We start from the raw sequence: 14,016 nt of genomic DNA, 5'->3' as shown, positions 1-14,016 counted from the left end.
AAGCAGGAAAGAATGTCCAATGGAAAAAAGTCTCTTCAAGAAATGGTGTTGGGAAAATTGGACAGCCACATGAAGAAGAATGAAACTGGACCATTTCCTTACACCACACACAAAAATAGACTCAGAATGGATGAAAGACCTAAATGTGAGACAGGAATCCATCAAAATCCTTACGGAGAACACAGGCAGCAACCTCTTTGACCTCAGCCGCAGGAAATTCTTCCTAGAAATATCGCCAAAGGCAAGGGAAGCAAGGGCAAAAATGAACTATTGGGACTTCATCAAGATAAAAAGCTTTTGCACAGCAAAGGAAACAGTCAACAAAACCAAAAGACAACCGACAGAATGGGAGAAGATATTTGCAAATGACATATCAGATGAAGGGCTAGTATCCAAAATCTATAAAAAACTTAACCAAACTCAACACCCAAAGAACAAATAATCCAATCAAGAAATGGGCAGGGGCGCCTGGGTGGCTCAGTTGGTTGGGCGACTGCCTTCGGCTCGGGTCATGATCCCAGGGTCCTGGGATCGAGTCCCACATCGGGCTCCCTGCTCTGCGGGAAGCCTGCTTCTCCCTCTCCCACTCCCCCTGCTTGTGTTACCTCTCTCGCTGTGTCTCTCTCTGTCAAATAAATAAATAAAATCTTTAAAAAAAAAAAAAAGAAAAGAAATGGGCAGAAGACGTGATGAGACATTTCTGCAAAGAAGACATCCAAATGGCCAACAGACACATGAAAAATTGCTCAACATCACTTAGCATCAGGGAAATCCAAATCAAAACCTCAATGAGATACCACCTCACACCAGTCAGAATGGCTAAAATGAACAAATCAGGAAACGACAGAAGTTGGTGAGGATTCAGAGAAAGGGGAGCCCTCCTACGCTGTTGGGAATGCAAGCTGGTGCAGCCACCTGGAAAACAGTATGGAGGTTCCTCAAAAAGTTGAAAATAGAGCTACCCTATGACCCAGCAATTGCACTACTGGGTATTTACCCCAAAGATACAAATGTAGGGATCCAAAGGGGTACATGGACCCCAATGTTTATAGCAACAATGTCCACAATAGCCAAACTATGGAAAGAGCCTAGATGTCCATCAACAGATGAATGGATAAAGAAGATGTGGTATATATATACAATGGAATATTATGCAGCCATCAAAAAAAATGAAATCTTGCCATCTGCAATGACGTGGATGGAACTAGAGGGTATTATGCTAAGTGAAAAGTCAATGAGAGAAAGACAGGTATCATATGATCTCACTGGTATGAGGAATTTGATAAACAAGACAGAGGATCATAGGGGAAGGGAGGGAAAAATGAAACAAGATGAAACCAGAGAGGGAGACAAACCATAAGAGACTCTTAATCTCAGGAAACAAACTGAGGGTTCCTGGAGTGGTGGGGGTGGGAGGGATGAGGTGGCTGAGTGATGGACATTGGGGTGGGTATGTACTATGGTGAGCACTGTGAATTGTGTAAGATTGATGAATCACAGACCTGTACCCCTGAAACAAATAATACAATATATGTTAATACAAAAAAATACCATTTTAATTATGTTTACTTTGTATCTGACTGTAGAAAGTTGTATCTTCAAAAATATATTTCAGTAATTCTCACTCTGATCACCATAAAAAAAAATAACAACTAAATAAAGAGAGGAAAAAATAAAAATAAATTTTAAAAAATATGTGTGGGATGATAATTACTACCAAGAAACTTGACGAATACAATAGCTTAGTGGATAAGAACAAATTTTGGAGTTACCAAAATCTGTCCTGCCTCTTATGAACTGTGTGTCATGAGCTGAATTGTGTACCCCCACCAAAAAAATGTATATGTTTTAACCCATCAGGAGCTCAAAATGTGACTGTATTTGGAGGTGGGGCCTTTAAAGAAGTAATTAAGCTAAAATAGGTCATATGAGTGGGTCTTCATCCAGTATCATGTGTCCTTATAAGAAGACAAGATTAGGACATAGACAAACACAGAGGGAGGACAATGCATGGGAAGACCGGGAAGAAGACAGCAATCTGCAGTCCAAGGAGAGAGGCCTTAGAAGAAACCTAAGGGCGCCTGGGTGGTTCAACCTGTTAAGCGTCTGGCTTCAGCTCATGTCATGATCCAGGGGTCCTGGGATGGAGCCCACATCAGGCTCCCCGCACAGCAAAGAGTCTGCTTCTCCCTCTCCCTCTGCTGCTCCCCCTGCTTTTGCTCACTCTCTCTCCTCTCTCAAATAAATAAATACATAAATACATCTTTTTTAATTAAAAATTAAAATTAAAAAAAAAGAAAAAGAAGAAACCTACATTGTAGACACCCTTATCTTGGATTTCTAGCTTCCAGAATTGAGAAAATAAATTTCTGTTGTTTGAGCCACCCAGTCTATGACAGTTATGGCAGCCCTAGTAAACGAATATACTATGTGAGCTTGAATAAATTACTTAAATTTTTCTAAAGCTCAGCTTCCTTAGCATAAAATGGGGACAATAATAATGCTTGCCCTATAGGGTTGTTGTGAGAATTAAATAATGTTTGTAAAGCTCATAGCATTGTAATCACCAAATAAATTCTAGGTATTATCAACTTGAAGATTAAATGACGTTATACATGTTAAAGCACTTAAAACTCTGTCTAGTACACAAAGCTCTAATAAGTATTTTTAACAAATTTTCCATTTTTACTACATTTTCCTATCTCCAAATTAATGCTTTTTAGACCAGTCTAGCTTATTTGTGCCATAATTAAATTAGATGCAACAGATGTTGACCTACCAAGGAAATAACCAATCCAATCCAATCCAGCAAACATTTGCTGAGCACCTATATTTTGTCAACTTTATTTCCAAGTATTTGATAGACTTTGATGTTATATTAAATGCTATCATTTCTTAAAAATTCTATTTCTATTTGTTTGAAGTTCTGTTATAAAGAGCAATTTATTCTTATATGTTATTTTCTATCAGCCTTGGTAAACTTCCCTAATGAGTTAAAAATTTTATCTTGTGGTTTCTTCTGGATTTTTTTATATTCACAACCAAACCACATACAAACAATAAGAATTTTGTTTTCTTTCTAAATTTTATGTGTTTTGATAGACAAAACTCTTTAATTTTAAGAAATCAAATTTATCAGTATTTTTCTCTTACTCTCAGTGTCTTAAGAAACCCCTTCCTTACCTCAAGGTCCAAATGCAGAACCTCAGATTCAGGGGGTCTGGGTCGTTGAGTCAGAGGCCTGCTTGTTAAGTGCGCTGCCACCACCCCATTCCTGACCTAATGTCATCACCAATTACCTTTCCAAAAACTGGGCGACTGGGTTTCTCTGTTTTCAAAGTCTCCCAAGATCATTAGCATTCTCCAAGAGCTTCCCTTACCCTTGCTTGCATTCTCCCCTTGGCTCCGCAGTTTCCTGCGGCCTTTTTCCGTTGCAAACTTTCCCACGCTTTCTTCACTAGCATTCTTAGAATTCGTAAGCTCCTTCTGGTCCTCCGCTTTCTTCAAAAGAGGGCGGGGGAGAGTAGTCTGAATTGGGTTATGAGGCCCCCGGGGAGGGTACCTCACCTCAGCCATTGAACTCACTTTGCCGGCCGTGAGTCTGTTCCAAGCTCCGGCTAAGGAGGCATCCGCCAGGCCCCGCCCCGAGGGGCGGGGGGGTCCATGGCATCTCCTGCCCAGTCTGCCCTCGCGCGGAGCCCCGTTCTCTGGGAACTCACCTCCCCGACACTCAGGGAGGACCCTGTTAGAGCCGCCTTATGGCCCTAGTCTCAGACCTTCCCAGGGGACATGGGGTAGAGTGACGCAAAGCACTCAGCTCGTGGCCCCACCGATGAGCTTCCCTCCGCCCTATGGGGAAGGGTGGCCCCAGAGCGCATTTATAAGGCTCCCGCACCTAAATGCATTTATCAGTTATGGTGATTTCCCACAATACATAGCAACATGCAAATATCGCGGGGAGTACCTCCCCTGTCCCTTGTACGTGTCTTCTCAGGATGCACGCACGCGCGCTGTGTTCCCGCCCTGTGACTCTAAGCGGGCAATTCCTGGAAGAGGCTTGCTGACGGGAACGTTCAGGCTCCATGGCTGCCCGACGGCGGGGGACGCGCAGCGGCGGGGCCCGAGGTTCGGTGCACACTGTAGGGGGCGAACGCTGGGGGGCGACGAGTCTGACGGGGAATGGGGCCCTCTGCTCTAGCCCTTCCCCTTCCACCGCCCCCTGACCCGCCCTTGGCTATCAAGCTAGTTTAGGTGTTAAACTTTTTAAGTTTCGGTTTTCAGAGCTTTTTGGATTACGGAATTGTGTATAAGGGCTTGTGGACCTGTAGTTAGTAACAGAGTGCCAGCATTATTTTAAATACTTAATGTCATCCAATTAAAAAAAATTTATTTTAAGATGCATCATTATTTTATGTATAACTAGGAAAGGAGAAAATGCTTCCAATTAAAACGTGATTCATTGTTTATATGTCATCCATTGTAAGTGCATCCCAGTTTCAAAGATAGTAAAATACAGGTCTTAGAATTGATGAGTATTATACTCTGTGTGTTATGTTCTTAAATGCATCCATCCTACAAATGTGTAGGTCCATCCTGCAAATTAGGTAGTATTTTGTCATCCTCTGGATTTTACAGTCGGGGCAATTGAGGTGCAAAGAGATGAAATAACTTCTACAAGGTTCCACAGCTGTTGGAGACAGGGCTAGGCTCTAAACTAGAGACAGATTCCAGAGCACTCTATTAACCATTATCTCATACCACCTTAGGTAGTTTAAAGATAGGTATTGGGAAAGTTTGGGGGCACAGGTAAACAGAGATAAGCAGTCTATTACACTCATGCCTCAGGCTATGAGCTCACAAGAGCCCTGGGGCTCCATTTTATTTTATTTTATTTTATTTTAATTTGGTTAGAATCGCAATTTAGGAAGTGATTTCTCAGACTATTGTCAAGAACAGTGGCATGGCAGTTATTTCTTTGTAAATTTACAAAACCATCTTGAACCATTTCTTTAAAAAGATGATGTTTTTTCAAAGTAGGATTGTGTTCAGTGGGTACTCATTCTTTCTTTTGATTCTTTGCCCATTCTTCATGCCCATGGCTTCTGTAGCATTAAATGAAGCTGGAAGAGTTCATAATGGCAGCACGGCTATAGAAGACCCTCCTCCTGCAAAGAAAACTCGAAGATGCCAGAGGCAGGGGGTGAAAAAGGAGCCTGTGGCTGGAGGAGAGGCCAATAATGACAGGACAGAAGACAAGCAAGGTCAGCTTCAAGTGGTAGGCCAGGAAGGACATGGCCTAGCAGGACTGTCTATGGGAGGGGTGAGGGCAAGGGATGCCTTGTTCTTTCAACTCTTACTTCTTTTCTTGAAGATATAATTAATTTTCTATCCTTTGGGCATACCACAGTACGAATCTCCTTTCTCAGAATCTTCAGTTTCATGTAGTTTAGACAGATTGAGACCTGGACAGATCAGGATTGCTTGGGAAGGGCAAAGTTCATTAGGAAGTTTATTATAACTTTATTGTTATAGCTATTTTTGATTCCCATACAAGTAGCTGTAGTACGTATCTGTCTTCCCTCAGAGTCTGTGAAGACCTTGCTGTTAAAGGGCAAAGCTCCCGTGGACCCCGAGTGCACAGCCAAGGTGGGGAAGGTGAGAGACTCCTTTGCCTATCGATTTCTCAGAGAGCAGTTTTTCTTTTGCTACTGGGATTCCTGTCCAGAACACTGCTAGTATTCATTTTAGGAGTCCTCTCCAAAATACTACTAGTGACTAATTTTCTCCAAGGCTAACATATGGGAGTGGTGGAGTTTGGCATTAATAATCAGGGTGTTTTTTAACTTCTGGGGTTGTCATCAGCTTTCCACACCTCATTCTCTTTCTCAGTTAGCAAATTATGCCATTATCAAGGAAGAACCATCTTTGTTCTAATGAGAAACTGTGCTCTGGTATGGCATGAATTACTGATGAATGTGAAAAGGATTTGAAGAATACAGAAGAAAGGCTTCCTTTGGAGCAGCTTTCCTTTAACTATTAGAATCATTTGTTTCTCTGTAATTACAAAAAAAAGCAACATGTTTTCATTATAGGAATAACACATTATGTGTAGAAGAACATCCCTTTGCAGTTCTTTCCCTGGAAGGTAGATATTGGTAGTGCTGGAGAATGACGCCTTGAGACAATAAAATTTAGAGCATCACTAAGGATCTCATGAGGACTGAGACTATACTAATGTCAGTGTTTTCCTTCTCTCTCTAGGCCCATGTGTACTGTGAAGGGAATGATGTCTATGATGTCTTGCTAAATCAGGTAAGGGGAAGAGCTGTTCTATGTATGGGAATTTTTTCCTTGATACTTACTGATGAGAGTGCCCCAGCGCCCATATCTTTAATTCTGAAGTCCCTGATACTAGCCTTATAGTATAGTCTTCTCCTTACGGCAGTTACTGGTACCTGTGACCAAGGAAGACATCAGTTTATGTGGCTCCCATTTGTAAACCTCTCTCTTATGTTCATATTTCTCTTACCATAGACCAATCTTCAGTTCAACAACAATAAGTACTATTTGATTCAGCTGTTAGAAGATGATGCCCAGAGGCACTTCAGCGTTTGGATGAGATGGGGCCGAGGTAATGACTCTTATTATGGATTTTCTAATTTGTCATTCAGAAAGCCAGAAACAGGTTAGTGAGTAACCAGAAGATCCTCTGGGTTTAAATTGGTGGAATGGAGGCTTTATAACCTGGGAGGGGCTTGCAAATGGGAAATAGCGAGCATCTTCATTAGGAAGTTCCCACTGGAAAAACTAACAGCAGCTTGTTGAGGCTGGGAAGTGTCCTGCATTTGGTCTGCTAATGCTGCTCAGAGACTGTGGCAGTTAGAGGTAACTAATATCAACAGGATCAGTTTCCTGGGCCCATTTACTGTAATTTCCCTCTCCCCTTCCTGCCCATTTGTCAGATACTAAGCAGGGAGACCTTAGAGAGCTGGCTTATTACTTGAGAAAACTCTTCTTGGATTGGGAGGCAGGAAACCATCTTATATGTGGCATTTGCTTTGCAGTTGGGAAAATGGGGCAGCACAGCTTGGTGGCTTGTTCAGGGGACCTCAACAAAGCCAAGGAAATCTTTCAGAAGAAGTGAGTGCTAAGAAATGAGTACCAAAAAAATACCATTCTTCTTGGATGTATCTTCTTTAAGAATTTTATAATAAGTGTGGTTTGGCCTCAATGTTAATGTATTTCCACTGTGACATTCTATGACTGGGACACCAAACTGCATCCTTAGTTAGTGATTACATCACCTGGAACCTTGAAATTGACTAAAAACAGAAGAATCTAATACACCTAGCACATGACCAACAATTAAGGAAATTTGGGAAAAGTGGATGGGATGAGAATATTCAGTTAGAGTTTTAAAACTTCTTTCACTATGATATGGAGGCAGAGCTTTCTGGCCTCTGGGAATCTTTCAGAGAAAGGGATTAGAAAGGGGTCTTTTGTCTAAAATCTCAAAGGTTTTCGTGGGTATTTTGGGGCCTTTGGGAAGCTCAAGAGTCCTTTTTTCCTATTTTTTGTTCCCATTGACTCCAGAGCTTTTTTTTTTTTTCATTCAGGGTCCTAATTTAGAATCCAGATTTTTGGGAAGTCAGATATAAGAGTTCTAAGAAATAGTTGGGGAAAAAAAAGAAATAGTTTGGAGGTGTTCTAAAGAAACAATTATAAGCCCATTCCTAGTAGTAGACCCTTATTTGTAAGATTTTCTCACCATTGTGGATCCCACAGATTCCTTGACAAAACAAAAAACAATTGGGAGGATCGTGAGAAGTTTGAGAAGGTGCCTGGAAAATATGATATGCTAGAAGTGGACTATACCACCAATACTCAGGTAAACTCTGGCTATACATTTGGGGAGAAAACTGCTTCCTCTGAACCAAGGTGAAGTCTAGCAGAATGGCTTAGATCAGGTCCCAGACTAGAACAGATCAGGGTATCTTGCGTCTTGCTATTTCCCACCTAAGTAAAGGTAACAATTCCCTCAGGGGCAACTTTCACGGATCTTTGTAATCTTGAAGGGACTGTAGATTAAAGATAGAATATGCTTTCTAGTCTCTATTATTTATTTATTTTTAATTTTAAAGATTTTATTTATTTATTTGACAGAGACACAGCGAGAGAGGGAACACAAGCAGGGGGAGAGGGAGAGGCAGGCTTCCCACCGAGCAGGGAGCCCGATGCAGGGCTCGATCCCAGAACCCTGGGATCACGACCTGAGCCAAAGGCAGACGCTTAACGACTAAGCCACTCAGGTGCACCTAGTCTCTATTATTTAATACAGTTCTTTTAAAATCTTTGGTCCTATTTCCAGAAGTTTATGGATCAAGAGAGGAGTAACATATAGTCACACTGATGAAACGGCACTTAAAGTTGTCTTCACTTCTGGTTATATACCACATTAAAAAAAAGTTAATTTCAACAAACTGAGTTGCAGCCAGGATGATGAAAGCTGTCACCTGCAGTATCTGAGAAATGTAAAAATCTTAGTCTTTTTAAGATGAGAAGATCTGAGACATAATAGCTGTCTTTACATACTTAACAACACATTAGGAGAGCCTTTTAGACTTGTTCCAGGAGTTTAACTATGGGAGGCACATGGAGGACTAGAAGGTGGAATCACATCAAGTACTCTAACTAGGTTAATAATGGAATGAGCCTGCGTTCAAGCAGGAGCTGATTGGTGTTCACCTACCAGGGATATTGTAGAGCCAGCCCTTGCAGGGACCTTAAAATAGATCCTTCCAGATTTTGTAATTCTTTTTTTTTTTTTTTTTGGCTGTAGAGTGAAGAGGAATCAAAAAAGGAATCTCTTAGCTCCCCTTTGAAACCAGAATCACAGCTAGATCTTCGTGTGCAGGAGCTGATAAAGTTGATCTGTAACGTCCAGGCCATGGAAGAGATGATGGTAGAAATGAAATATGACACCAAGAAAGCCCCACTCGGTAGGACTTCAGATTCTATCCCACATTCTCTTTTTGTATTTCCTAGTTCCTTTAATAGGACATTTCATCACCTTCATGATTTAAAGCTTGCTAATACTGTGAATGAAAAAAAGGAGATCTGGGGTGAGAGGTAGTGTGGGGGAGGAGAAGCTGTTTTGAGAGTTGAAAGGTGAGAGTCTTTGTCGGGTAGGCACATGAGTACAGTTTTCAGGATAGGACCCTAGTTGTGGGGTCTGATGATCTCTGGCTGGGCCTGCAGGGAAGCTGACAGTGGCACAAATCAAGGCAGGCTACCAATCTCTTAAGAAGATTGAGGACTGTATTCAGGCTGGCCAGCATGGACGAGCTCTCGTGGAAGCTTGCAATGAATTCTACACCAGGATCCCACATGACTTTGGGTAAGGCCTGTGCTGTTACTTCTCTTTGGTCTTCTACCTAACTATAGTCTTCTTACTCTCATTTATAATGAAATGATCATCTTGGATAGACACAGAGTCAAAATGATTTATAGATAGCCTATGTAGTCAACTTACAAGTTTGGGATGCACTCTCCTGGCCTGATTATAACCATATTTTCTGACCAAGTAGAAGTTACCAAGAGAAAATAGGTCTAGATATCCAACCAACAAGTAAAATGGCTTGAGGCATAAAACTCCCTATTTCCTATTCAAATGACAGTAGGCATATAAAATACATTTTATCTTTGTTGATTCTATATTCTGATGCTTATTCTGTTTTTATTCCTTTTATTGCTTTATAGAGCTCTGTGACCTAAAAATAACCCTGAGTGGTCAGCAGGTCTATTTCTGTTTCTAGGCAGTACTATATCCAAGCTGCTCCTTATTGATACTGATATATCTTATTTAAAAAACAAGATGTGGCTATTATCAAAAACAAGAAATAACAAGGGTTGGAGAGGATGTGGAGGAAAGGGAACTCTTGTATACTACTGGTAGAATTGTAAATTAGCACAGCCACTATAGGAAACAGTATGGAGATTTCTCAAAGAATTAAGACTAGAACTACCATATGACCCAGCCATTCCACTTCTGGATATTTATCTGAAAATTATGAAAACACAAATTCGAAAAGATATGCATCCCTTTGTTCATTGCAGCATTATTTACAGTAGCCAAGATATGGAAACAACCTAAGTGTTCATTACAGATGAATGGATAGAGAAGAAGTGGTGTATATATATACAATGGAATACTACTCAGCCATAAAAAAGAATGAAATCTTGCCATTTGCAACAGCGTGGTTGGATGGATCTTGATGGTATCATGCTAAGCAAAATAAGCCAACAGAGAAAAACAAATACCATATGACTTCACTCATGTGGATTCTAAAAAAAAACAAAATAAAAATTCATAGGGTCACCTGGGTGGCTTAGTCATCAAGTGTCTGCCTTCGGCTCAGGTCATGATCCCAGGGTCCTGGGATCGAGCCCCGCACCAGGCTCCCTGCTCCACGGGGAGCCTGCTTCTCCCTCTCCCACTTCCCCTGCTTGTGTTCCCTCTCGCTGTGTCTCTCTCTGTCAAATAAATAAATAAAATCTTAAAAAAAAAAATCATAGATAACAGAGAACAGACAGGGGAAAGGGGTTGGGGGTGGGTGAAATGGGTGAAGGGGGTCAACCATATGGTGAGGAATAGTAACTGAACTTGCAGTGATCATTTTCAAATTATAAAGTTGTGTATATAGATGTAGATATATTAAGGGAACCCATAAAAAAGAATTTCATTTCTAGTCCCAGATGTCAAAATCTATAGAGTGTTTGTTTTATCTTTAGTCTGTTACTTTTAGTCATGTGCCTTTGGCCACCTGTCAGAGAACTGATTATGGATTATATCTCTGTCCTTAGACTCCGTACCCCTCCATTAATCCGGACAGAGAAAGAACTATCAGACAAAGTACAACTACTAGAGGTGAGATATGTGTGGATTGGGAAGTATTACTCTCTGGTTCCAAGTCCCTACACGTTGATCCTGTATCTCATCTTGCCAGGCTTTGAGAGACATTGAAATTGCCATTAAGCTGGTGAAGACAGAGCTGCAAAGCCCAGAACACCCATTGGACCAACACTATAGAAAACTACATTGTGCCTTGTGCCCTCTTGACCATGAAAGTTATGAGTTCAAAGTAAGAAAAATGATCATTTATTTTCCACCTTTAAGACCCATCCTCCTAACCCCACTGTTCTGTGACTACTTCTGGTTAAAAACAAACTTTTTTGTGTGTGTGTGTGAGCAGCAAGCAAAGTTTATTGAGTGATAGTACAAAGCTCCTGAAGAAAGAAGGGACCCGAGAGGGTTGCCCAAGAGCAAACTTTTATATAGAGCTGAATTTCAGTTTACCAGGAATTGGAGAAGGTAGAGCTCTTTCTGTCTTGTGAGACCATTAGGGAGCAGAAAGTCTGCCAGTTTTTACCAGAAGCCCTGAGGTTTTTCAGCTCAGTCTGGTCTCTTACAGAGTCCACACCAGCCATTTCTTTCTTTTCACAGGTGATTTCCCAGTACCTGCAGTCTACTCATGCTCCCACACACAGAGACTATACCATGACCTTACTGGATGTTTTTGAAGTGGAGAAGGAGGGTGAAAAAGAAGCCTTCAGAGAGGACCTTCATAACAGGTTCAGTTTAGCTTTGGGTTTGGGAAGACATTCCCTTGCCTGAAGTGCAGTTATGGGACTTCCAGAAAATGGCTTTTTTATGCTTATGGCCTATCTCTGCTGGAGAGCAAGAGAGTACAATAATAGTGGCTTTTCCCTAGGATGCTGCTGTGGCATGGTTCCAGGCTTAGTAACTGGGTGGGAATCCTGAGCCACGGGCTTCAAATTGCCCCACCTGAGGCTCCCATCACAGGTTACATGGTGAGTAGAAATTGAATCCTGGAAGGAGGCACAAGGATAAAGGATACAATAATTTTCTCAGTCCTTCCTCCCCCCTCTCCCCCCCATTTTTTTTAGATTAGGATTCGGCAGTACCCTTCCCAAGAATTAAACCAGCTCACTGATAACCCTGACATATTTTTTTCTTTTTTCACACCCTGACATTTCTTACTATGTCCCTCTTTCTTTAAATTCCTAAAGATATCCCTTCTGCCGGCTCAGAAAGCAGAAACTCACCAATACACCTGCTTTCTGGAAAAGAATTGCAGGGGAAAATGGAGAAGGGTCTATAATGTGTTTAAGATCATGGAAACACAGGGTCAGTGATACAGGCCTCCGTTCTAACACAGTGGATTAAGTTTGTTTACATATTTCAGTTTGGGAAAGGAATCTACTTTGCCGACATGTCTTCTAAGAGTGCCAATTACTGCTTTGCTTCTCGAGTAAAGGATACCGGACTGCTGCTTTTATCAGAGGTGAGATGACCATATTTATGATCTCTAGCTTATTATTAGTTCCTGTTTTTCCAGAGAGAAAAGTTTGACTCCAGAACCAAGAGGTTCACCTGGGAGAACTTGAGAGGGGAGCCAAGGGCAATTTCCATTCCATTCCTCTGCAGGACGAGGGGAAGAAAGTACCGATGGGATTTTTCTGTTTGGCCTTAGAGCCATCCGGTTCTCAGTAGGATGTGGGTGTTTAAAGATCTTTTGCTTTGCAGGTCGCTCTGGGTCAGTGTAATGAGCTACTAGAGGCCAATCCTGAGGCAGGATTACTTCAGGGCAAACACAGCACCAAGGGACTGGGCAGGATGGCTCCCAGACCTGCCTCCTTCATCACCCTGTGAGTACTCAGAGCCTCTAAGGCCAGAAGGCTTCTTTTGGCCAGATAAGACTCTGCTTTCTATATTCCGACTTCTGACCCAGAGGCAGATGTTGACACACTTTTTTCCATTTGGCAGGAATGGGAGTACGGTACCCTTAGGACCAGCAAGTGATACAGGAATTCTGAATCCAGAGGGCTATACTCTCAACTACAATGAATTTATTGTCTATAACCCCAACCAGGTCCGTATGCGATACCTTCTAAAGGTTCAGTTTAATTTCCTGGAGCTGTGGTGAATGTCAATATTAAATAAACCAGATAGGTCTGATCTTCAAAGAAGAAAATAGGCAAGGTTTTACTTTTGAATTTTCTGATCTTTTATGTAATAAAAATAGCACAAATCTACCACTGGCTTCTTTGGGCTTTATTTCTCCAACCACATATTTCTTCTCATGTTTGTACTTCATTTTCAGGGCAGAAAGTACACATTGCTCCATGTATCCCACAGCTAGCTGCAAGTTATTCAGGATCCTGTTCCTTCACAGCAGACTAGCCTCTGTGCATTGAAGGATGTTAATGGAGACGGATGCTTTTCCCCATTTAAGTCAGTTTTTCTGCAACCTGGAGTTTGTTGGGTATTATTACAAGAAGGGTAGAGACAACAGAGGCTGCATTGTTCCCTTGCTCCCATCCAAATCTTCTAACTTGCCTTTTTCCCCTGTTTACCAACTGTAGACCAGGTCTCCCACCACTTATCCTAGGGTTCAGCAGATGTCCAAAAATCTGGAAGCACTTAGTGGACTTATCACTAACCCTAAATATATCTCAGGGAGGAAAGGAGAGAAACAGAATGAGTTTTGACATGCCCTGCTCCACCTAAGAAGTACCAAAGTCCAGGTCAGATCCAAAGACTTCCTGATTATTTGTAAACACATGCAACACAAATACACGTACATACATACACACATACACACACACATGTACACCATACTTCCTTAGATAAAAGTAAAGGTTATTTAAATGAAAACAGTAGCCTGTAACTTTTTAGAGACCAGATTACCAATATCTATCAAAATTTAAAATATAGATATCCTGGGGCACCTGGGTGGCTCAGTCGTTAAGCGTCTGCCTTCGGCTCAGGTCATGATCCCAGGGTCCTGGGATCAAGCCCCGCATTGGGCTCCCTGCTCCTCAGGAAGCCTGCTTCTCCCTCTCCCACTCCCCCTGCTTGTGTTCCTGCTCTCGCTATCTCTGTCTCTGTCAAATAAATAAACAAAAAAAAAAAAATTTTTTTTCTTTAAAAAA

At 41.6% G+C, this 14,016-nt stretch overlaps 1 protein-coding gene across 2 annotated transcripts; it reads left to right on the top strand.

Moving 5' to 3' along the window:
• The first annotated feature begins 4,004 nt into the window (after positions 1–4,004).
• PARP2 (poly(ADP-ribose) polymerase 2) lies at positions 4,005–13,118 on the top strand. Of its 2 annotated transcripts, none has more exons than XM_021695428.1 (16): positions 4,005–4,125; positions 5,109–5,261; positions 5,585–5,655; positions 6,262–6,312; positions 6,535–6,631; positions 7,065–7,140; positions 7,786–7,888; positions 8,840–8,999; positions 9,259–9,397; positions 10,864–10,927; positions 11,007–11,141; positions 11,504–11,631; positions 11,772–11,871; positions 12,267–12,365; positions 12,608–12,729; positions 12,848–13,118. In XM_021695428.1, the coding sequence occupies exons 1-16, from the start codon at positions 4,083–4,085 to the stop codon at positions 13,005–13,007; spliced, it is 1,701 nt and encodes a 566-aa protein (XP_021551103.1). In that variant the 5' UTR covers positions 4,005–4,082; the 3' UTR covers positions 13,008–13,118. The 2 variants fall into 2 exon arrangements, with proteins under 2 accessions (XP_021551103.1, XP_021551104.1); XM_021695429.2 differs by having other exon boundaries at positions 4,072–4,125; positions 5,585–5,646; positions 12,848–13,098.
• Positions 13,119–14,016: the final 898 nt, after the last annotated feature.

The sequence above is a fragment of the Neomonachus schauinslandi genome, chromosome 9 (assembly GCF_002201575.2).
Source record: "Neomonachus schauinslandi chromosome 9, ASM220157v2, whole genome shotgun sequence".
NCBI lineage: Eukaryota > Metazoa > Chordata > Mammalia > Carnivora > Phocidae > Neomonachus > Neomonachus schauinslandi.
This window is presented reverse-complemented; position numbering and strand designations above follow the sequence as displayed.

Coding starts and splice junctions, on each gene's coding strand:
- PARP2 (XM_021695428.1), top strand. CDS start 4,083: ATGGCTGCCCGACGGCGGGGGACGCGCAGCGGCGGGGCCCGAG. Junction 9,398..10,863: donor AGGATCCCACATGACTTTGG/GTAAGGCCTGTG, acceptor CTCTGTCCTTAG/ACTCCGTACCCCTCCATTAA. Junction 12,730..12,847: donor CCTGCCTCCTTCATCACCCT/GTGAGTACTCAG, acceptor TCCATTTGGCAG/GAATGGGAGTACGGTACCCT.